Consider the following 25,898-nt stretch of genomic DNA (forward strand, 5'->3'; position numbering starts at 1 on the left):
CTCCCTGTTCTTCCCTGCTCCCCTGCTCTCCCCTCTCCTCCCCTGTTCTTCCCTGCTCCCCTGCTCTCCCCTCTTCTCCCCTGTTCATCCCTGCTCCCCTGTTCTCCCCTCTCCTCCCCTGTTCTTCCCTGCTCCCCTGCTCTCCCCTCTCCTCCCTGTTCATCCCTGCTCCCCTGCTCTCCCCTCTCCTCCCCTGTTCTTCCCTGCTCCCCTGCTTTCCCCTCTCCTCCCTGTTCTTCCCTGCTCCCCCTGTTCTCCTCTCTCCTCCCCTGTTCTTCCCTGCTCCCCCTGTTCTCCCCTCTCCTCCCCTGTTCTTCCCTGCTCCCCCTGTTCTCCTCTCTCCTCCCCTGTTCTTCCCTGCTCCCCCTGTTCTCCCCTCTCCTCCCCTGTTCTTCCCTGCTCCCCTGCTTTCCCCTCTCCTCCCTGTTCTTCCCTGCTCCCCCTGTTCTCCTCTCTCCTCCCCTGTTCTTCCCTGCTCCCCCTGTTCTCCTCTCTCCTCCCCTGTTCTCCTCTCTCCTCCCCTGCTCTTCCCTGCTCCCCCTGTTCTCCTCTCTCCTCCCCTGTTCTTCCCTGCTCCCCCTGTTCTCCCCTCTCCTCCCCTGTTCTTCCCTGCTCCCCCTGTTCTCCTCTCTCCTCCCCTCTCCTCCCTTTACTTCCACTGTTTCCCTTTCTCCCCTGTTCTTCTCCCCTCTCCTCCCCTGTTCTCTTTTTCTCCTCTGTTCTCCAGAGCTCTGTGAACAGCACCAGGGAAGGCACAGCAATGTCTCACAGCATGACAGCACCGGTGATAGGCAAACCCACTACTCCAGTCATCTCAATCACCCACTCAGCACAGAGGAGTCAGCAATGAGACAGAGCCTTTAGATTCATCCTCATAGCCAGAGGTGAGTAACACACACACACACACACACACACACACACACACACAGAATCCACCATCATCCTACCTTCTTAATGCGTCCACTGCGTGTGCCGGTAAAGGCCACGGTGTGGCCGTGGTATTCGTAGGCCGCCACCGAGGTCATGCCATCGTCCTTGTCCACGAACAGAGGCAGACCCTCGATGGTGCTGGTTCCTCCCAGGGGCTGGTTGAAGTCCTGCCCACAGAAGTTATCATCTATCTGGAGCGGCTGCGAGAAAGAGAGAGAGAGATATTTATGTTGATTTATTTTCCTTTTTTTACTTGTACATCATTACAACACTGTATATAGACATAATATGACATTTGAAATGTCTTTATTCTTTTGGAACTTTTGTAAGCGTAATACTTACTGTTCATTTGTGTAGTTAATTTCACTTTTGTTAATTATCTATTTCACTTGCTTTGGCAATGTAAACACATGTTTCCCATGCAAATAAGGCCCCTCAATGAAAAATAGAAATTGAGAGAGAGAGAGAGAGAGAGAGAGAGAGAGAGAGAGAGAGAGAGAGAGAGAGAGAGACCACTGTGACTGACCCAAAGTTAAGGAAATCTATGACTATCTACAGACTCAGTAAGCTTAGCCTTGCTATTGAGAAAGGCCTCCATAGGCAGACCTGGCTCTCAAGAGAAGACAGGCTATGTGTACACTGCCCACAAAATGAGTTGGAAACTGAGCTGCACTTCCTAAACCTCCTGCCAAATGTATGACCATATTAGAGACACATATTTCCCTCAGATTACACAGACCCACAAAGAATTTGAAAACAAACCAAATTTAGAAAAACTCCCATAACTATTGAACTACCACAGTGTGCCATCACAGCAGCAAGATGTGTGACCTGTTGCCACAAGAAAAGGGCAACCAGTGAAGAACAAACACCATTATAAATACAACCTATGTTTATTTATTTTCCCTTTTGTACTTTAACTATTTGAGAGAGAGATAGCAGCATACACATAACAGCACCAGACAGCACACACACTCCCACTGGGCAAAAAAACATTTAACCTAAATCCAATGACATTTGGGGCCATTTTTCTTGATTTCACTCAACCAAATGTAAATCAAACTACATGTTGAAGTGACATCTGTTCTCAGTGGGCTGTCACTGTGGGCTGTCACTGTGGGCTGTCACTGTGTGATAGGCGTGTGTGTAACAGCTCCCAGGAGGTATCTTTCATACGCACTGACATATGTAACCAGAAGATAATCACTAGCACCTGGATTAGTGACCTCTAACACATCACACATCACTAATTAACTGGTGCCAGGATCCCCTCGTCTATTTCCAGACATATCGCTTCCATAGTAGACAATCAATCACAGACAACACACACACTCCGCCAGCCGCTAAGCTCTCTGGGAAGGAAGGAGATGTGCATGTGTTATGAGCTGATGTGACCAGAATGGGGGATGGAACGAAGGAAGGCCGCTAGGTGAATTCTTAAGTCGTCTTGTGTTTAAAGACATAAAGTACCCAACATGCACATTGGTGGATGGAACAGATCTTAATGTCCACACAACACAATGTAGAGACTGATGTACAAATGTAAGTGGGTTGTACAGATAGAATAATTATACGGAGTTTGTGAGAGAAGTCTATTAGGTATACTGTAGTTCAGACCAGTACTAGTCTATTAGGTATACTGTAGTTCAGACCAGTACTATTCTATTAGGTATACTGTAGTTCAGACCAGTACTAGTCTATTAGGTATACTGTAGTTCAGACCAGTACTATTCTATTAGGTATACTGTAGTTCAGACCAGTACTATTCTATTAGGTATACTGTAGTTCAGACCAGTACTAGTCTATTAGGTATACTGTAGTTCAGACCAGTACTAGTCTATTAGGTATACTGTAGTTCAGACCAGTACTATTCTATTAGGTATACTGTAGTTCAGACCAGTACTAGTCTATTAGGTATACTGTAGTTCAGACCAGTACTATTCTATTAGGTATACTGTAGTTCAGACCAGTACTATTCTATTAGGTATACTGTAGTTCAGACCAGTACTAGTCTATTAGGTATACTGTAGTTCAGACCAGTACTAGTCTATTAGGTATACTGTAGTTCAGACCAGTACTTGGGAAAAATGGTACCAGGTTAAGGGCATTACAATGGCTTTCATTGAGTCCTGATTTACCCCCCCTTCTCATCCTGGACACCAGACGGGACTCATTAGTAGAGACAAGAGCGCTGGCGAACACCGCGTCCCCCACACTACTGCCAGCTGACGCCCCTCATATTTCACCCAGCGAGGGGTGCCAGCTCGGCCAAGTCCCAGCCAGGCCCAGCCGTGTACAGCAGAGGTCTTCTGAAAGGACAATGCAGGAGACCATGTCCTTCTCTGACCCCCCACCATGGAGTTGGGTCTGGAAATAGAGCAGTGGGGGGGGGGTAGAATTAAACACAGGACATCTGGGGCCAGATAATTACAGGCTGCTTCCAGACTGTGTGTGAATTAAATGGGTCTATATGGTGCAGTGTCCAGTAGGTTAAGGCTCCCTCCTGCCATCTGAGACTACTGTAATCAGCAAGCAGCAAGGTACATACATACCACTTCCAGATGCCTGCTGAAACATCCCTACTGTGTCTAAGTCATATATAACTAGAAATTCTGATTACTAATCAGTAGCTTCAAATCAAAATAAAATGAAATTGTATTGGTCACATACACATGGTTAGCAGATCTTAATGCGGGTGTAGTGAAATGCTTGTGCTTCTAGTTCCGACAGTGCAGTAATATCTAACAAGTAATCTAACAATTCCCCAACAACTACCTTATACACACAAATCTAAAGGGGTGAATGAGAATATTTACATATAATATATGGATGAGCGATGGCTGAGCGGCATAGGCAAGGTGCAGTAGATAGTCTAAAATACAGTATATACGTGATATGAGTAATGTAAGATATGTAAACATTATTAAAGTGCCATTATTTCGAGTGGCATTGTATAAAGTGACTAGTGATCCATTACTATGCCCACCTCAGCAATGTCAGCTAGATAACTTCATGGATGTGATGGAGGCATGCACTGCCAGGCCAGGATGTCTAGGTCAAGGCTGGCCTGAGTAGAGAGAGAGAGTTAGAGAGAGAGAGCAGGAATCTGGCAGGGCTGTGAGTTCCCCATGGGTGCCTACGACCTCCCCTTGCCCCCTCCTTTGGGCCCCTGCACTGGGAGTGAGATGGATCCGGGAGAGCAACCGGCCGATCCTCCAATCGCAATCAGCGGAAACAGCGTGGCAGCAACCCAGAGCCAGAGGTTCAGACTGGCAATGAAGCATGGCAATCTGAACTCCCTTAGCTCTGCCTCTCTGGCTCACTCTCACTCTGCTTCCCTCTACTGTTTGTTTGTTTGTTTTTCGCTTTGTCCGTCCCTCACTCAAATTACACTCCCCTGTGGATGGGAAAGGGATGAATGGAAAAATGTAGTCTGTTTGGTGACAGAGAGCGAGAGGGAGTTTTAAATGGAAAATGATCCCACTCACTTAGAGAGTTGGTAGAATGACTTTTAAATGGAAAACGATCCCACTCACTTAGAGAGTTGGTAGAATGACTTTTAAATGGAAAACGATCCCACTCACTTAGAGAGTTGGTAGAATTACTTTTAAATGGAAAACGATTCCACTCTCAGAGAGTTGGTAGAATGACTTTTAAATGGAAAACGATCCCACTCACTTAGAGAGTTGGTAGAATGACTTTTAAATGGAAAACGATCCCACTCACTTAGAGAGTTGGTAGAATTACTTTTAAATGGAAAACGATTCCACTCTCAGAGAGCTGGTAGAATGACTTTTAAATGGAAAACGATCCCACTCACTTAGAGAGTTGGTAGAATGACTTTTAAATGGAAAACGATCCCACTCACTTAGAGAGTTGGTAGAATGACTTTTAAATGGAAAACGATCCCACTCACTTAGAAAGTTGGTAGAATGACTTTTAAATGGAAAACGATCCCACTCACTTAGAGAGTTGGTAGAATTACTTTTAAATGGAAAACGATCCCACTCACTTAGAGAGTTGGTAGAATGACTTTTAAATGGAAAACGATTCCACTCTCAGAGAGCTGGTAGAATGACTTTTAAATGGAAAACGATCCCACTCACTTAGAGAGTTGGTAGAATGACTTTTAAATGGAAAACGATCCCACTCACTTAGAGAGCTGGTAGAATGACTTTTAAATGGAAAACGATCCCACTCACTTAGAGAGTTGGTAGAATGACTTTTAAATGGAAAACGATCCCACTCACTTAGAGAGTTGGTAGAATGACTTTTAAATGGAAAACGATCCCACTCACTTAGAAAGTTGGTAGAATGACTTTTAAATGGAAAACGATCCCACTCACTTAGAGAGTTGGTAGAATGACTTTTAAATGGAAAACGATCCCACTCACTTAGAGAGTTGGTAGAATGACTTTTAAATGGAAAACGATCCCACCCACTTAGAGAGTTGGTAGAATGACTTTTAAATGGAAAACGATCCCACTCACTTAGAGAGTTGGTAGAATGACTTTTAAATGGAAAACGATCCCACTCACTTAGAGAGTTGGTAGAATTACTTTTAAATGGAAAACGATCCCACCCACTTAGAGAGTTGGTAGAATGACTTTTAAATGGAAAACGATCCCACTCACTTAGAGAGTTGGTAGAATGACTTTTAAATGGAAAACGATCCCACCCACTTAGAGAGTTGGTAGAATGACTTTTAAATGGAAAACGATCCCACTCACTTAGAGAGTTGGTAGAATGACTTTTAAATGGAAAACGATCCCACTCACTTAGAGAGTTGGTAGAATTACTTTTAAATGGAAAACGATTCCACTCTCAGAGAGTTGGTAGAATGACTTTTAAATGGAAAACGATCCCACTCACTTAGAGAGTTGGTAGAATGACTTTTAAATGGAAAACGATCCCACTCACTTAGAGAGTTGGTAGAATTACTTTTAAATGGAAAACGATTCCACTCTCAGAGAGCTGGTAGAATGACTTTTAAATGGAAAACGATCCCACTCACTTAGAGAGTTGGTAGAATGACTTTTAAATGGAAAACGATCCCACTCACTTAGAGAGTTGGTAGAATGACTTTTAAATGGAAAACGATCCCACTCACTTAGAAAGTTGGTAGAATGACTTTTAAATGGAAAACGATCCCACTCACTTAGAGAGTTGGTAGAATTACTTTTAAATGGAAAACGATCCCACTCACTTAGAGAGTTGGTAGAATGACTTTTAAATGGAAAACGATCCCACTCACTTAGAGAGTTGGTAGAATGACTTTTAAATGGAAAACGATCCCACTCACTTAGAGAGTTGGTAGAATGACTTTTAAATGGAAAACGATCCCACTCACTTAGAGAGCTGGTAGAATGACTTTTAAATGGAAAACGATCCCACTCACTTAGAGAGTTGGTAGAATGACTTTTAAATGGAAAACGATCCCACTCACTTAGAGAGTTGGTAGAATGACTTCTAAATGGAAAACGATCCCACTCACTTAGAGAGTTGGTAGAATGACTTCTAAATGGAAAACGATCCCACTCACTTAGAGAGTTGGTAGAATGACTTTTAAATGGAAAACGATCCCACTCACTTAGAGAGTTGGTAGAATTACTTTTAAATGGAAAACGATCCCACTCACTTAGAGAGTTGGTAGAATTACTTTTAAATGGAAAACGATCCCACTCACTTAGAGAGTTGGTAGAATGACTTTTAAATGGAAAACGATCCCACTCACTTAGAGAGTTGGTAGAATGACTTCTAAATGGAAAACGATCCCACTCACTTAGAGAGTTGGTAGAATGACTTTTAAATGGAAAACGATCCCACTCACTTAGAGAGTTGGTAGAAAGACTTTTAAATGGAAAACGATCCCACCCACTTAGAGAGTTGGTAGAAGGCATGTTCTTAATAATGCAATGCCAAGACGATGGATTTGAACAAGTCAAGGAAAAAAGTCATTCAACTATGAAAGTGCATGGATAAAAGACAATCCAAGACATGAAAATATAATAAAACTGTTATTGCAGCAATTATGACGGTGCTTTATAAATGTAACATTTATTTAACTAGGCAAGTCAGTTAAGAACAAATTCTTATTTACAATGACAGCCTACCTGGGAACAGTGTGTTAACTGCCTTGTTCAGGGGCAGAACGACAGATTTGAACCTTGTCAGCTTTCGGTTACTGACCCCACACTCTAACCACTAGGCTACCTGCCGCCTCTTAAAATAAATAAAGGACTGCTGTTACATATTTGATTACAGGACAGTACAGTATACTGGTTCTAGCCGGTGAGAGTGTGTGGGTCATATCCTGCTCTGTTCAGACAGCCTTGTCCCTTGAAGCCCGGATTGCCCAGACCTTGTACACAGCTGTAATCCACAGCCTTATCTCTACACCATCTGATTGATCCTACAGAGCAGACAGACCACCTCCTACCTCTCTCACTCCACTCCATCTCTATCTCTCCTTCCCTCCTTCCGTATCTGCCTATCTATCCATCTGTCTACCAGTCCGCTGGAACTCTCTGGGTGAATCAATAGAGACAGCACGACTTGACAAAAGAGAATGTCCGAGAGCTGTACTGCACATGTCCTTAAGGGTTAACCTGTCTGCCATGAGGAAAGAGGGACGTGATATAGTGGAGGCCCCACAGAGACCAGGCTTTGACAACACAAAGTGTCTCCATCCCATGTGCTGGGAGAATACTGCCTTCCCTGAGACCAGACTGATGCTTCCAAGACTTACTGCAGGGGATAGGGTATACATATAAAGATAAATGTTGCAGATTGTGTGTGTGTGTGTGTGTGTGTGTGTGTGTGTGTGTGTGTGTGTGTGTGTGTGTGTGTGTGTGTGTGTGTGTGTGTGTGTGTGTGTGTGTGTGTGTGTGTGTGTGTGTGTGTGTGTGTGTGTGTGTGTGTGCGTGCGTGCGTGTGTGTGTGTGTGCGTGTGTGTGTGTGTGTGTGTGTGTGCTTGTGTGCGTGCTAGCATGTGTGTGTCCATTCTTGCGTGCATGTGTGTATATGTGTGTGTGTACGTGTAGCAAAAGGAGATGAAATGTTACAACCAAAGCTGTATACACAAAATGCTTAGAGAACCAGAATACACAGACATTGGAAGCAGCACATTTCTGACCAGCTGCCAAGTTCTTGTTTTGATTTGTTGCATTGGATACAGCATGGTAATGCTGCTTGCCCTTTGTGGCTTTCTAATTGGCTCTTAATGGCACTCGGTCAAATGTAAGCGAGGAGGGATTGTGATGCTGTTGAGCCCTGCTATTTCCGGCTAGGAGAAAGAGAGAGGCAGAGACACAGTGACATTATAAGCTGAGCCACAAATCACCCAGGGCTCTTCTATAGCAAACACACCCCATCCCCCTCTAGCACTAATCTGTCTGTCTGTCTGTCACCACGGGCCTGTCAGTTCACCTGCATGCAGTGTCTGTTACAGCCATGCTGGGTGGTTGGGGGGGACGATGAAAAGTGTGTGGGTAAATGCAGCTGAATACATCACAGTGCAGTACACACTCATCCCAAATGGCTGTGGATTACAATCGCTTTCGCAACAGTGCCAAAGCTGAAGACTCATGAGGCAAGACATCCACACGGTACACTAAATATTCATAGACCCGTACAGTAGGACATGTTTCTGTGTGACTGCATGAGAGCATGTGGGCATGCAGGTGATAGTAGGTGTGTGAATGTGTGTGTTTACGACTGATTTGGGAGTTTTTCTCCTCCCTGTCTGGTTTGCGTGCTAACAGTGTCGTTTCGGATGGGTCCTGTGAGTCACACGACATGTGCTCTGAGGCGTTCCTCCCAGATGCCTGTCTGATTTATCAGTCTCACTCTCCCTATCCCTCTCCCCCTCTCTCTCTCTCTCTCTCTGTCTCCCTCTCTCTCTCTTTATCTCTCTCTCTCTTTATCTCTCTCTCTCTTTATCTCTCTCTCTCTCCGCTTCCACCTTTTACAGTATTACCTCCAACAATATCCTGTCTCTCTCCATGTGACCTTAGCCCAAAATAACACCCTGTCATTATTCCTGTGCTCTGTAATCTCCCTCCTGCATGGAGCTCTCTCTATCATTGAGTTGTAGGGGGCCAGGGGGGAGCATCGGGAGCTAATAAACAGGTGACAGGCTCCTGAGGGACTGACTGATATCAACAGAATGGCAGTGGAGGGTTGAGGAGGGGGAAAGGGGGATGAATCTGGCATGACATTCATGGAAGGATGTTTTTCAACACAGTGACTCCAGACATGTGGACCGGAAGATGAGGTGTCCTTCCAATCCCAACTCGATGTCCTCTATCTATCCTGGCCTTGCTTACCTCTTCCTAAACTACATCTAACAGGTCCACACCAATAAACGCTTATTTCTGAACACTCCAATCCCTCTCTTCCCACACTGTAGAAGTGCCTTTGATACCTGTATCCTCTCATTAGATGGGATCTATTAATACAGACCATGACATATCATTATCTGATACCGCCAGCAGACCAGACACAGAAAAAGCAGTGTACATGAAGCTGCCAGCAGTGTGTGTGTGTGTGTGTGTGTGTGTACTCTGTTCTGCCAGCTAGTATATTAACGGGCAGTGTGTCAAGGCTGTAGAGCGGTGCGGCAGTGAGGCAGGGCCAGGCTGTGAGACAGATGTTTAGATTCCCTCTCTCCTGACCCCTCACACCACAGCTACATTCCCCAGCCCTCCACAGCTTTCCCCAGACCCTCCCCAGCCCTCCTCTCCCCAGTACAGTACAGAGGCCTATTATGAGGCTGCGCATGACCCGCGCACAGCCTGACACACTGGGCTACAGACAGACATCTGGCACTGACCACAGACCTATAGAAGTCTACACACATACACACACACAAACACACACACACACATATGCTGTAGCTACACAGACAACACACATATACACTTACAATGGATTGCAGTAATTCTTTTACTGTTCTCAAACCTCATTTTCTCATGAGTGTAAAAGTGTTCATGTCATCTCACAGTAACTTACTGTATACAGGGTAAAGGCTGTTCTGTTCAACATGATAGCATCTGTTGTTTAGTGCTCTTCGGATGAGGATAACTTTTTTGTTGTTGAGAGAACACAATAGTATCCCTGCACTATTACAAATCATAGGAACATTCTACATGCCAAGACATTAAGTGTTCCAATTGAACCAGATCGCTCTCTTCTCTTTTCCTCCTCCAGTTGGATTGGAAGCAGCTGTGCTCTCTCTCTCTCTCTCCCCTAATGTGCCGAGTAGGAAACACAATTTAGGTCAATTTTTGAACATTACCGATCCAGTTATGTGGTGCTACTTTCCACTCTTCCCCTCACCTCTATGTGTGTATGTCTATGTCTGTGTGTGTGTGTGTGTGTGTGTGTGTGTGTGTGTGTGTGTGTGTGTGTGTGTGTGTGTGTGTGTGTGTGTGTGTGTGTGTGTGTGTGTGTGTGTGTGTGTGTGTGTGTGTGTGTGTGTGTGTGTGTGTGTGCAAGTTTTTGGTTTAACTTCGGACAAGTGGGGACAATTCGCCAGTCCCCACAAGGAAAAAGGCTATTTTAGGCTTAGGGGTTAGGTTTAGGGTTAACAATTAGGGTTAGGGGTTAGGTTTAGGGTTAACAATTAGGGTTAGGGGTTAGGTTTAGGGTCAGGGTTAAGGTTAGGTTAAAGGTTAGGGTTAGGAGTTAGGTTTAGGGTCAGGGTTAAGGTTAGGTTAAAGGTTAGGGTTAGGGGTTAGGGTCAGGGTTAAGGTTAGGTTAAAGGTTAGGGTTAGTAGTTAGGATAAAGGTTAGGGTTAGGAGTTATGTTAAAGGTTAGGGTTAGGAGTTAGGTTTAGGGTCAGTGTTAAGGTTAGGTTAAAGGTTAGATTTAGGGTCAGGGTTAAGGTTAGGTTAAGGGTTAGGAGTTAGGGAAAATAGGATTTTGAATGGGAATCAATTGTTTGGTCACCACAAGGATAGTAAAGCAAATGTGTGTGTGTGTTGTTTTGATACAGTTTCTGTAAGGGCTCAGGGGTATGTTATGCTGTTATGTGTCCCAGGGCCTCGGTGGAAGGCAACATGTGACTGTTCCCTACAGATTCTGCTCCTAACACACCTCTCGCTAGCAACAGGGTCTCGTAAACAAAAATGAAAGGTCACACTGCCTAAAGCTTGGTTGCCACCTTGGGTAGATGTGTTTTTTACACCTGGATGTCTAGAGAGGATGGTTAATTCACAGCAGAAGGAACTGTGGCATTGTGTTCTAGCCTTGTGGGCTCCATGTTGGGGCCTGTATTGTGATTGAATTATTGTTTCTTCTGAGTGTGTGACCTATCCAGCTCCATTTCCTCTTCTTGAGTTGATCTTCTATTGGTTCTTGTTTAGTAGTTTCCCACAACTTGATGTTACTGATGGTATCTGGCCAGAGGACTCCCTGAAGGCGTCCGAGGCAGTAGTTTCGGAATGTCTGTAGTTTGTTCAGTTTTTTAATAGTGGTTCTCCATGTTTCACATCCGCACAGAAGGATTCATTTTACATTTGTGTTTAAGATTTTCAGTTTTGTTTTAAGTGCAATGTTTTTGGTTTTCCAGATCTTCTTCAGGGTGTTACATGTTGCTCTTGCATTGACATCTTCATCCATCCTTCCATCCACAGTTAAGACACTTCCTAGGTTAGTGAGCCTGGTTACCTCCTCTAGTTGGTTGTTTCCATGGTTATTGGTGTGTTGATTTTACGGTTGATCCGCATGATTTGGGTTTTTGATGGGGTTGATCTTGAGTCTGAGCGTAGCTGCTGTCGTTTCCAGCGTATGGAATAGGTCCTGCATCTGCTGGTGAGCGTGGGCTTTTAGTGCCAAATCATCAGAAAAGTCTTCCAGCTGTTCTGTCAGGCTCCACAGGATTCTGGTTTGATTATTGTTGGGTGTTTGTTGTATGATCCAGGCGATACATTGGAGGAAGAGAAAGGGTGAGAGAAAGCAGCCCTGCCGCATCCCGGTAAGGACTTCAAACTTTTCTGATGAACTTCCATCGTGGAGGACTTGGCACTGCATTCCTTGGTAGGTGTGCTTGATTATATTGATGAATTTGGGTGGGATTCCATAACGTGCCGTAAGTCTCCACATCATCTCTCAATCTATACTATCAAACGCCAATGAAATTGACGCAGACAGGAGAGTTCCAATCAATGGAATAATCCTCAAAAAGGCTGGCAATTTGGTCTACGCAAGGTCTTCCATTCCTGAAACCAGCCTGGTTTTCCCTCAGTTTTTCATCCACCGCCTTCCGTTGTCTCTCTAGGAGAATGTGGTTGAACACCTAGGAGAATGTGGTTGAAAACAAACATCATGTTTTCATGTAATACAGCACAGTTAGTTGATGCTTTTAACCATGTTGGCCAAGCAAATGCTTTGGATTACAATCGGTATAATCTAAAATAAACCCGCCCAGCCAACTCTAATCCAATGACTAAAGCCCTCCCTGGACTGAGTTTGGGACCGTTACACAGCATAGCTGGGCTCTCAGTGCTGCATGGTGACAGAGGAGGTCACACACGCAAATACACACCCACACATAGTTCTTGTCATCTCTGTTGACGTTTTCAAACAGTGCCGTGGCTTAATGAGTTCTGAAAAGTCTCCGTTTGTGTCTGTCTCTCTCTCCACGCTGAGGAGAGGGAGTTCATTAGACTCCATTCATCATGGCAGCAGAAAGTCCTCCACATCACATAATGCCCCTCACCCAGCGCCTGCCAACTCCCAACTCCCAACGCCATGACAACAGAGGAATCAGGAGAGCCCTTTTTCACTCAGGGTGAAGGACTAGGGTGAAGCCTCTAGTAAACAAGAGGAGCTACTGCTACTGCTACTTTCCCCATACATGAGAGTAGGCTAGATGAGGCTGAGGCTATAGAGCTGGGAGCTACTGCTACTGCTACTCTCCATGTATGAGGCTAGATGAGGCTGAGGCTATAGAGCTGGGAACTACTGCTACCCTCCATGTATGAGACTAGATCAGGCTGAGGCTATAGAGCTGGGAACTACTGCTACCCTCCATGTATGAGACTAGATGAGGCTGAGGCTATAGAGCTGAGAGTCACATGCTAACAGAGCAACACTGTTTGCTGCTAGAGCAGGGAGTTACTTCTACTGCCTACAACGTAGAGAGCAGCTCAGACTGAGGTTGTGTCCTAAATGGCATCCTATTCCCTATTTAGTACACTACCTTTTAACAGGGTAATAAGAATCTGGTCAAAGTAGTACACTATAGGGTATAGGGTGCCATTTAGAACGCAATCTGAGACTTCATGCTAACAGAGACAGAGAGGATGGTGGTCAGTTCCCTCTAAACCCCAAATAACAAACGGTGTATTATACTGGAGAGAATAATGACTGTGAGACTGCCACAGTAGAGACTGGGGAAGGCTTGGCCAAATCTTTTTTTTTTAACAAATACTGTTTGCATAACCATCTTGGAACAGAGTTGTTGCATTTCACATTAACATCAGCCAGGAACAACAATTTGTTTCCATAAGCAAAGCAACATACTTGAATGTTTGAGCCGTGCTAGGGTTGTGAGGCTGCCAGTGAGGATATCCAACTGACTCCAACATGTGTCCAGGAATCTAAAACTGGAAACTCTGGCCTGCACATTAGGGGTTTTTCCCTTTTCTCCTGGGTAACCCGGTATTTCCCAACAAAACCAGAAGTGTCATAACTAAAACATTATAAAACACATAAATATGTCTAGATTTGATTAGAGCTTTGATCAGCATGAAAACTCTAGCCTGATGCTACCTGAGCCTGATGAGCCCTACATTAAAGACATTTTATGAGACCTACATTAAAGACATTTAATGAGACCTACATTAAAGACATTTTATGAGCCCTACATTAAAGACATTTAATGAGACCTACATTAAAGACATTTTATGATACCTACATTAAAGACATTTAATGAGACCTACATTAAAGACATTTTATGAGACCTACATTAATGACATTTAATGAGACCTACATTAAAGACATTTTATGAGACCTACATTAAAGACATTTAATGAGACCTACATTAAAGACATTTAATGAAACCTACATTAAAGACATTTAATGAGACCTACATTAATGACATTTAATGAGACCTACATTAAAGACATTTAATGAGACCTACATTAAAGACATTTAATGAGACCTACAATAAAGACATTTAATTAGCCCTACATTAAAGACATTTAATGAAACCTACATTAAAGATATTTAATGAGACCTACATTAAAGACATTTAATGAGACCTACATTAATGACATTTAATGAGACCTACATTAAAGACATTTAATGAGACCTACAATAAAGACATTTAATTAGCCCTACATTAAAGACATTTAATGAAACCTACATTAAAGATATTTAATGAGACCTACATTAAAGACATTTAATGAGACCTACAATAAAGACATTTAATTAGCCCTACATTAAAGACATTTAATGAGCCCTACATTAAAGACATTTAATGAGCCCTACATTAAAGACATTTAATGAGCCCTACATTAAAGACATTTAATGAGACCTACATTAAATACATTTTATGAGACCTACATTAAATACATTTAATGAGCCCAAGACCACAAAAGCCCAAATGATTGTGCCGTTATCCAATACACATATGATATATGCTACTGTACATTAAGCACAGAAAAACATAAAAGCATGTAGCTAGCTATATGCTCTCTTGGGAAAATAAATGAAACAAGCTCCAGTGGGCTAATATTTTTGAGTGTGAACTTTATTACTGTATTGTATTATACTGTATTATATGGACTGGAATTACGCACATCGTTCAAACCATGATAAAGCAGAAGAGAACATGTGATTCTGGTGCAGCACATGCGGCCCACAAAGTTACAATTATAGGCTAGCAATTAGATTTTAATTTTGAAATTTTATAGGGCTTATTTGTATAATTAGTAGGCTGACACATATATACCTTTCATAATATTTCCACTAATGTTATTAGCCTACCTCCTCTTTCTCTCTCTATTGTTGCTTCATTCCTTCCTCGCTTTCAACAGTTAAATGAAATAAGTTTCGTTGTCCTTATCTTCATCATTCTAAGGACATCCTTGAATATTTTAGGACTAGAATGAGATGCAGAAGGCCTTCACTTCTCTTCACAAAGATGAAATGGTTATGGGGCTGAGTAAATAACTGTTATAGCGCGTTTTCTTTTCTTTCAAATTACCCGTGAGTTCTATTGGCCGCTGTATTTAACATTCAGCAAAAAAGAGCTTGTGGCTATTGGTATAAGAAATGCTAAAAGAATGATGTCCAGCAAGCTGTTCTCGTCTAGCTTTTCCTGCATGGGACTCCAAGAGCTAAGAAAAAAAGTTACCATGATGAGATGATGGGTCTACATGCATTGTGAACTGCGCTCCATACTGAGATGGGCTGTCTGTCCCCACCCTGAGCGTTGATTCATCATGCAGATAGCAGAGAGAAGCCAGATTTAGACATCACATGGAATTTAACAGTTCAATTTCTCGCCATGCTGTTCACATAAATAATGTATTATAATTTACCGGTTTCAAGCAGTTATTTATCCAGGGAAAAGGGAGTGGGTTTGGGCGGTAAAATTCCCGGTCAATCTTGGTAACCGGGTTCCCGTCATTCAACCCTACTGCACATGGTTGTTAAGACCTTCTCTTTGCAGATGTTTCTCTCCATCTCTGACAATTATAATCCATAATGCTCAATCAGAACTGATCAACAGATGTGGTCGACAAAACAGAAAAAACTTAATATCATTTCTGTGGTGATCTGTTCTCCATTTTAACAATATCTACTCGATTGCTGATCCAAAGCAAGGGCAAAACAAAAATGATAGGGGATAATAATGGTCCATATCCACCACTTGAAAACAACAACATGATGTGTTCCAGATGTGGGGAGAGATGTGCTCAGTCTTCACTGTCCCTAGGAGATGGATGCCACAGCCTACAAGCCTACACAAGATGGGTTTTGAATTTCATTTGAGGCTGCCGCAAGCTCTTCAGAATGCTCCAGCCACTCAAGACAAAATAACATTAAAGTGGATGACAGCAGTTTAAAGCCAAAGCATCACCACTGGCTTCGTTTTGCGGGAAGCAGAAAGAATTGGGAGAGAGGCTGAGATTGTGATGCTAGTGGACTGTATATTCCCAGCCGTGTCCCAGGGAATAGTCCTCTCGGAGCGGAGCGGCCCATTGCCTGGCGCCGACTCTCTTTGCTGCTGCTTTATATGAAATAGCCTAATGTTTTCTTGATCCATCTCATCGCACAGCGCCACAGGAAACAACAAATACAGCTGTACTCACCATCACAGCTGGTAAATAGCTCCATAGCTCTAAGTGATAACATCCCCCCCCACCCACCCACACTCCCTACACACTCCACACACACACACACACACATCAATAAATAATTACACACAATTAGATCGGGTGCACTTAAAGCCTTGGCTCGTTAGGAGATTTGCAACCTACACACAGTTTGCAGACGGTGAAAGGTTGAGAGTGGAAGGTCATTTTCACTAAGACCCAGTTAACTAGCTGAGTTATTGATTTGAAATTACATCTCTTGTGCGGGATAGATTGTGCACGGTTTCATCTCAGTGCACACATGTCTAGCACTGCCAGCCATGCAGCCAGTCAAGCAGGCTTCATTTGAATAACATTTGTCCTGATGAGAGGATCTTTACACAACCGCGATCTGCCCAGTGATGAGAGCCTACCAGATGAGCTAAATTCCTTCTATGCTAACATCGAGGCAAGCAACACTGAACCATGCATGAGAGCACCAGCTGTTATGGACGACTATGTGATCTCGCTCTCCGTAGCCGATGTAAGACCTTTAAACAGGTTAACATTCACAATTACCGATTATCAGGACGCGTACTCAGAGCATGTGCTGACCAGCTGGCAAGTGTCTTCATTGACATGTTCAACCTCTCCCTGACCCAGTCTGTAATACCTACATGTTTCAAGCCAACCACCATAATCCCTGTGCAGAAGAACGTAACCTGTCTAAACGACTATCACACCGTAGCACTCACATCTGTTGCCATGAAATGCTTTGAAAGCCTGGTCATGGCACAAATCAACACCATCATCCCAGACATCCTGGATCCACTCCAATTCATATACCACCCCAACAGATGACGCGATATCTATTGCACTCCACACTGCCCTTTCCCACCTGGACAAGAGGAATACCTACGTGAGAATGGCTGTTCATTGACTATAGCTCAGCGTTCAACACCATATTTCCCTCCAAGCTCATCACTAAGCTCAGGACCCTGGGACTGAACACCTCCCTCCTAGACTCTCTGACGGGCCACCCACTAATTATTTCATAATTTTATCCAAATAGTTTAACCTGCTTTTTTTCAATAATCACTGATCTGGCTTTCAAGTCTGCCTAACCACGCATAACGCACATTTACTAATAATAACTAACTTCTTGTAGCAGGCATTGTAGAAAATTAACACAGGTTTCATAATCTCTCAAGCACAAGCCCAAGTACTAGCGAGTAGCCAGCTAATCTTTACATTTCAAGTTTAGCCAACTTGGATCTATTTGCTAGCTAACAAGGCAGAACAGTTACAGTGTTATGAACACACCCTTCTGTTGGTCTCCAACTGTTTGAACAGCATGCTAGCCTGTCCACTTTTTTCAGATGTTGAAATCAAGTGGCCTACCTTATTTCTCAGAATTAGAACAAGTTGCCAATTCCTTATATAATTGTGTTGTATGCTTATTGCATTATATGAGTAGTCGTGCTGTACTTCGCTGAACTTCGCTCCACGGGTAATATTACATTTCATTACATTACATTACAACGGAACGATTTGATTAGTGTAATGTTAGCTAGCTACATAGTTGTCTTTGCTGTCTTTGTATCAAAGATAAAGGTGTAGCTTTGAGAAACTAACAAGGTTAGCTAGCCAGCTGTATTCGTTCGCAGCGACGCCGTTTTCCAAACAAAGCCAACACCACAGCCACTGCTAGCTAGCCAACTTTACCAACTAGCAGTACTGTAGAAACTAAGCACATTACAACGGAACGATTTGATTATTGTAATGTTAGCTAGCTACATAGTTGTCTTTGTATCAAAGATAAAGGTGTAGTACAGAGTAACTATCGATGTTAGCTAGCCAGCTACATTTTTGAACAAAGTCAACAACGCAGCCACTGCTAGCTAGCCAACTCTACCAGCTAGCAGTACTGTATCATTTTAGTCAATAAGATTTTTGCAACGTAAGCTTAACTTTCTGAACATTCGAGATGTGTAGTCCACTTGTGTAGCTAGCAGGACTGACTTTGTGTTAGCTAGCCAACGTTTAATTACTTCTGCGTTATGAAAGGAACTAGACACGGACACGAATGATCCATTGATAGTTTGTTGTAACCAAGTATTGGTGCTAACCGATCCTCGTCAAACGACACGGCTGGTCCTGCTCACATTGCCCTACCCTATGCTTTGACCTCTTTCTCCCCTCTCTCTCCAGATAAAATCTTGCGACTTGTGACGGCCGGCCGCCCAACAACCTGCCCGCTTGACCCTATCCCCTCCTCTCTAGACCATTTCCGGAGACCTTCTCCCTTACCTCACCTCGCTCATCAACTCATCCTTGACCGCTGGCTACGTCCCTTCCGTCTTCAAGAGAGCGAGAGTTGCACCCCTTCTCAAAAAACCTACACTCGATCCCTCCGATGTCAACAACTACAGACCAGTATCCCTTCTTTCTTTTCTCTCCAAAACTCTTGAGCGTGCCGTCCTTGGCGAGCTCTCTTGCTATCTCTCTCAGAATGACCTTCTTGATCCAAATCAGTCAGGTTTCAAGACTGGTCATTCAACTGAGACTGCTCTTCTCTGGGTCACGGAGGCTCTCCGCACTGCTAAAGCTAATTCTCTCTCCTCTGCTCTCATCCTTCTAGACCTATCTGCTGCCTTTGATACTGTGAACCATCAGATCCTCCTCTTCACCCTCTCCGAGTTGGGCATCTCCGGCGCGGCTCACCCTTGGATTGCGTCCTACCTGACAGGTCGCTCCTACCAGGTGGCGTGGCGAGAATCCGTCTCCGCACCACGTGCTCTCACCACTGGTGTCCCCCAGGGCTCAGTTGTAGGCCCTCTCCTATTCTCGCTATACACCAAGTCACTTGGCTCTGTCACATCCTCACATGGTCTCTCCTATCATTGCTATGTGCAGATGACACACAATTAATCTTCTCCTTTCTCCCTTCTGATAACCAGGTGGCGAATCGCATCTCTGCATGTCTGGCAGACATATCAGTGTGGATGACGGATCACCACCTCAAGCTGAACCTCGGCAAGACGGAGCTGCTCTTCCTCCCGGGGAAGGACTGCCTGTTCCATGATCTCGCCATCACGGTTGACAACTCCATTGTGTCCTCCTCTCAGAGTGCTAAGAGCCTTGGCGTGACCCTGGACAACACCCTGTCGTTCTCCGCTAACATCAAGGCGGTGACCTGATCCTGTAGGTTCATGCTCTACAACATTCGCAGAGTACGACCCTGCCTTACACAGGAAGCGGCGCAGGTCCTAATCCAGGCACTTGTCATCTCCCGTCTGGATTACTGCAACTCGCTGTTGGCGGGGCTCCCTGCCTGTGCTATTAAACCCCTACAACTCATCCAGAACGCTGCAGCCCGTCTGGTGTTCAACCTTCCCAAGTTCTCTCATGTCACCCCGCTCCTCCGCACACTCCACTGGCTTCCAGTTGAAGCTTGCATCTGCTACAAGACCATGGTGCTTGCCTACGGAGCTGTGAGGGGAACGGCACCTCCGTACCTTCAGGCTCTGATCAGTCCCTACACCCAAACAAGGGCACTGCGTTCATCCACCTCTGGCCTGCTGGCCCCCCTACCTCTGCGGAAGCACAGTTCCCGCTCAGCCCAGTCAAAACTGTTCGCTGCTCTGGCACCCCAATGGTGGAACAAGCGCCCTCACGACGCCAGGACAGCGGAGTCAATCACCACCTTCCGGAGACACCTGAAACCCCACCTCTTTAAGGAATACCTGGGATAGGATAAAGTAATCCTTCTAACCCCCCCCCAAAATAAAAAAATAAAAAATAAGTTATAGACTTACTATTGTAAAGTGGTTGTTCCACTGGATATCATAAGGTGAATGCACCAATTTGTAAGTCGCTCTGGATAAGAGCGTCTGCTAAATTACGTAAATGTAAAACGTAAATATAAAACACAGACTAGACAGCTAGTTTAATGTTTTTTTTTACTAAAATGCTGCTAGCGGTATGTGGTACCGCTACACATTTTCTGATCAAGAAGAAGAAGGCATTTTCAGACGGAGAAGTTGTCAAATAAGAAATGATAATAATTGCTAACACTGTACTTAAAGACGAGAAAAATGGAACCGATCTAATCTCCACTCTCTCCGACGTCCAACTGGGTGCATCTACGATGGTTAGACGAGTGTCTGGTAACTGTGCCGATCAGCTGGACTGGGATCTGGCAGCTGGTTTAGCATCCAGTGCGACGAGTCCGTGGACAGCAGCAGTATAGCGCAGCTGTTAGTTTTTATCCGGATGGTGTTTGAAGATTTCTCCACAAGAGAAGAACTCCTGGCACTACTGCCCTTAAAGACAACTACGAGGGGAGTTGACATTTATGACACGGTGAAGGAGTTTTTCGTGCAGAAAAAGGTACCATTGGAAAAGCTGGTAGCGGTGACTACAGACGGGGCTCCTGCTATGATCGGCCGACATACAGGTTTCATCGCTCACTGTAAAAGTGACCGAGACTTCCCAAAATGTCTGCATTACCACTGCATCATTCACCAGCAGGCGTTATGTGCAAAAGTGATCGGCTTTGAGCACGTGATGACTCCCGTTGTAAAAATCATAAACAACATCCGCTCCAAAGCAAAACAGCACAGGATTTTCAAGGTGCTATTGGAGGAGATGTCAGCTGAATATGGTGACCTGCTGCTACACACAGAAATCCGATGGCTCAGCAGAGGACGAGTTTTACTTCGTTTTTTGTCACTTTTGGGTGAAATCAAAGAGTTCAAGCAGTCCAAAGGCGAAGACGTCTCACTGCTAGAGGACACAGAGTGGACACTTGACCTTGAATTTTTGAAGGACATTACTGGGAAACTAAATGACTGTTGTTGATCTGATAAGTGGTTTAAATGCATTTAAAGCCAAGATGAACATTTTCTCTGTGGATTTACAGAAAGAAAAGGTGCTGCACTTTCCCTCTGTGCAGTCGGTGCTGAAAGACAATGCTTCTGCATCTGAGACATTTGACAAAGTTGCAGAAAAGTACTGTGAAGTCATAAATAGACTTGGGCAAGAGTTTGAGAATAGGTTTTGTGACCTTCATCAGCTTGAGCCATGTCTGTCGTTAATTTCCAATCCTTTCATGAATGTGGACACAACATTCTTTGCTGAGCAACTAAGTGCAACGTTCAACTTGGATGCTGGACAGGTGGAGATTGAAATCATAACATTGCAAAATGACCTCCACCTCAAAGCCTACCAGGCTGCACCAAACTTTTGGTGCCTTGTTGACACAGAGAAGTACAGTGGAGTATGCACAGCAGCTATGAAGGTTGCTAGCCTGTTTGGTTCAACCTATCTCTGTGAATCAGCGTTTTCTGACATGAACTTCATCAAGAACAAACACAGAACACGCCTCACTGATGCACATCTGAAAGACTCACTCACAATTGCAGTGTCAAGTTACACACCAGATTACAATACACTGGTGAACAGCATGCAATGCCAGTCCCACAAACAAAGAAACAGATACCAGATCTTGTCAGCGGCAACATGGCAGTGCCATGGCGAAGTTGAATTAAAAATATTGAAGAATTGTGTTCAATTTAAAAGTGTGTTAAAAAATGCAGCAGATTTGGTCATTAGTTCAAAATGTGACAAGATTTATTTAAAAATAAGTAGATTTTTCTAACATTACATAATTGATAAAACTTTTTGAAACATAGTGCAACATAGTTCATGATTTGTTAAAAGGGTTTGTCAGTGGCTAGTGAAAATGGGACATTTTTCCTATGAAATCTAGTGATGTAAGTGATCATCTGAAAATGTAACAATTACTGACATTAAAGTGCTGAATATTGATCTGTTTCCCACCTTATTGTCATTGTTGATAATTATTGTGAGAAATTATTAACGTGATCAGTGTCTTCACATAGATGAGTATCATTAATCATTATTAATAACGTATAACTAAAGGCAAACTGAGCAAATTTGTTATTTCAGAAGAGCGTATCAAACTGGTAGCCCTTCGTATGACTCAGTACCCATGAAGTAGCTCTCAGTTTCAAAAAGGTTGGTGACCCCTGATTTAGAGCAAGCAGCCAGCTCACAAACAAACGAGTGCACCAGAGAACGATCGTCACTAGTTACCACAGCTACAAAGTCTTAAAGACTTTCTACAATTTCCCTTCTTAAAATGTGATTTTAAACATAACCTTAACCCTAACATTAACCACACTGCTAACCTTAAGCCTAACCCTAACCTTATATGAAGACCAAAAAGCAAATGTTTCTTTTCATGAATTTTTTACGATATAGCTATTTTGACTTTGTGGCTGTGGTTACTAGAAGACACCACTTTATTTAACTAGGCAAGTCAGTTAACCTCTTGACGGTCGCCTAGGATAGGGGGCGCCACAGCGCATTTTGAAAAAAAATTGTGCCCATTTTAAACGGCCTACTACTCAAACTCAGAAGCTAGGATATGCATATAATTAATACTTGTGGATAGAAAACACCCTAAAGTTTCTACAACTGTTTGAATGGTGTCTGTGAGTATAACAGAACTCATATGGCAGTCAAAACCCCGAGACAGATCGAAACAGGAAGTGGAATTCTGAATTGCGAACTCAACTTCATCACGTTGCCTATTAATCACACCGTGAGCTATGGTTCATTGATCACTTCCTATTGCTTCCACTAGATGTCCCCAGTCTTTACAAAGTGGTTTGAGTCTCCTACCGTTAAAACTGAATGAATGAGACGCTGTTGAAATTGGTCACATGAGGAGGGCCATCACCATTATGACGCCGGCGGCCCTGGCTTCCCTCCCCTTTCAAAACGTTTTGAAAGACAATGCAATCATCCTCCTTGAATCTTATTGGCTCTCTTGTTGAAAAAGGCCCTGAAGATTTATGTTATACAACGTTTGACATGTTTGAACGAACCTAAATGGAAAAAAATGCATTTTCTCGAAATAGCTGTCCCGCGGCCGACGGAGCATTTGGATCAGCCTTCAGACGCGCTAACAAGAACAAGCTCTTGGAACATAAAGGAGTAATTTTTTCGAACGAAAATACATTTGTTGTGGACCTGGGATTCCTGGAAGTGCTTTCTGATGAAGACAACCAAAGGTAAGGGATTATTGACAATAGTATACAAGACTAGATGTGATATGCGATTGTTCCAAGATGGTGCTGACCTGTAACGTTAGCCTATTTTTCAGAGTATCGCATCCCCTTTCATCGCAAAGTATGATTACCCAGTAAAGTTATTTTTAAATCTGGCATTACAGGTGCTTTCAAGAGATATTCATCTATAAATCTTAGAATGACAATATTCCATTTTTAAAATGTTTTCGAATAGTAATTTAGTAAATTGTAGCGCTGTTTCATCGGATGCATTTGAGGGAAAATAGTCAACGTTACACACCGATGTAAAATGCTGTTTTTATACATAAATATGAACTTTATCGAACAAAAGAATGCATGTATTGTGTAACATGATGTCCTAGGTGTGTCATCTGATGAAGATTGTCAAAGGTTAGTGCTGCATTTAGCTGTTTTTTGGTTATTTGTGATGCATGTGGCTGGTCGGAAAATGGCTATGTGGCTACTTTTACGATATACTCCTCTAACATAATCTAATGTTTTGCTTTTGCTGTAAAGCCTTTTTGAAATCGGACAACGTGGTTCGATTCAGGAGAGGTGTATCTATAAAACGATATAATTTGAAGAAAAAAAATGAAAAAAATGTTTTATAAAATGTTGTTATGCTAATGGCGATATGATTTTTCGCTGGATGTCCGTCCCGTGCCGCACAGGGGTTAAGAACAAATTCTTATTTACAATGACGGCCTACCAGAAGGCAAAAGACCTCTTGTGGGGACGGGGGTAGGATAAAAAAATATATCTAAAAAAATATAGGACAAAACACATCACGACAAGAGAGACACCACAACACTACATAAAGAGAGACCTACAACATATAATGGCAACATAGCATGGCAGTAACACATGAAAACACAGAATGGTAGCAACACAACATGACAACAACATGGTAGCAACACAACATGGCAGCAGCCCAACATGGTAACAGCAAATAAAATGGTACAAACATTATTGGTCACAGACAACAGCACAAAGGGAAAGAAGGTAGAGACAACAATACATCACACGAAACAGCCACAACTGTCAGTAAGAGTGTCCATGATTGAGTCTTTGAATTAAGAGATGGAGATAAAAGTTTTGTTTTTTGCAGCTCATTCCAGTCGCTAGCTGCAGCGAACTGAAAAGAGGAGCGACCCAGGGATGTGTGTGCTTTGGGGATCTTTAACGGAATGTGACTGGCAGAACGGGTGTTGTATGTGGCGGATGATGGCTGCAGTAGATATCTCAGATAGGGGGGAGGGGGGAGTGAGGCCTAAGAGGGTTTTATAAATAAGCATCAACCAGTGGGTCTTGCGACGGGTATAAAGAGATGACCAGTTTACAGAGGAGTATAGAGTGGAGTGATGTGTCCTATAAGGAGCATTGGTGGAAAATCTGATGGCCGAATGGTAAAGAACATCTAGCCGCTCGAGAGCACCCTTACCTGCTGATCTATAGATTACGTCTCTGTAATCTAGCATGGATAGGATGGTCATCTGAATCAGGGTTAGTTTGACAGCTGTGGTGAAAGGGGAGAAATGACGAGTGTAGATTTAACCTTAGCCTGCAGCTTTGATATGTGCTGAGAAGGACAGTGTACCTTCTAGCCATACTCCCAAGTATTTGTATGAGGCGACTACCTCAAGCTCTAAACCCTCATAGGTAGTAATCACACCGTTGGGGAGAGGGGCATTCTTCTTACCAAACCACATGACCTTTGTTTTGGAGGTGTTCAGAACAAGGTTAAGGGCGGAGAAAACTTATTGGACACTACGAAAGCTTTGTTGTAGAGCGTTTAACACAAAATACGGGGAGGGGCCATCTGAGTATAAGCCTGTATCTTCTGCATATGAATGGATGAGAGAGCTTCCTACTGCCTGAGCTATGTTGTTGATGTAAATTGAGAATAGCGTGGGGCCTAGGATTGAGCCTTGGGGTACTCCCTTGGTGACAGGAAGTGGCTTAGGCAGCAGATGTTCTGACTTTATACACTGCACTCTTTGAGAGCGGTAGTTAGCAAACCAGGCCAAAGACCCCTCAGAGACACCAATACTCCTTAGCCGTCCCACAAGAATGGAATGGTCTACCGTATCAAAAGCTTTGGCCAAGTCAATAAAAAAAGCAGCACAACATTGCTTAGAATCAAGGGCAATGGTGACATCATTTAGGACCTTTAAGGTTGCAGTGACACATCCATAACCTGAGCGGAAACCAGATTGCATACCCAAGAGAATACTATAGGCATCAAGAAAGCCAGTCAGTTGATTATTGATACGTTTTTCCAACACTTTTGATTAACAGGGCTAAAAATAGAAATTGGTCTATAACAGTTAGGATCAGCTTGATCTCCCCTTTAAATAAAGGACGCACCGTGGCTGCCTTCCAAGCAATGGGAACCTCCCCAGAAAGGAGAGACAGGTTAAAAAGGTCAGAGATAGGCTTGGCGATGACTGGGGCAGCAACCTTAAAGAAGAAAGGGCTTCTAAACCATCATGCAGACGCAATAAGTGAAAACACATTATCTAACTAGGGATAATTAAC

The 25,898-nt window shown here is 43.5% G+C and overlaps 1 protein-coding gene across 3 annotated transcripts in view; it reads right to left on the bottom strand.

Annotated features, from left to right (window-relative positions):
- The window catches only part of LOC106566890 (plexin-A1), a 274,998-nt gene that overhangs the window by 205,598 nt on the left and 43,502 nt on the right, over positions 1-25,898 (bottom strand). For all 3 annotated transcript variants that reach the window (XM_014135443.2, XM_014135442.2, XM_045693144.1), the window contains exon 3: positions 948-1,130. In XM_014135443.2, the coding sequence (XP_013990918.1) occupies positions 948-1,130 (183 nt within the window). The remainder of the gene's footprint in view (positions 1-947; positions 1,131-25,898) is intronic.

This window comes from Salmo salar, chromosome ssa13 (genome assembly GCF_905237065.1).
Source record: "Salmo salar chromosome ssa13, Ssal_v3.1, whole genome shotgun sequence".
Taxonomy (NCBI): domain Eukaryota; kingdom Metazoa; phylum Chordata; class Actinopteri; order Salmoniformes; family Salmonidae; genus Salmo; species Salmo salar.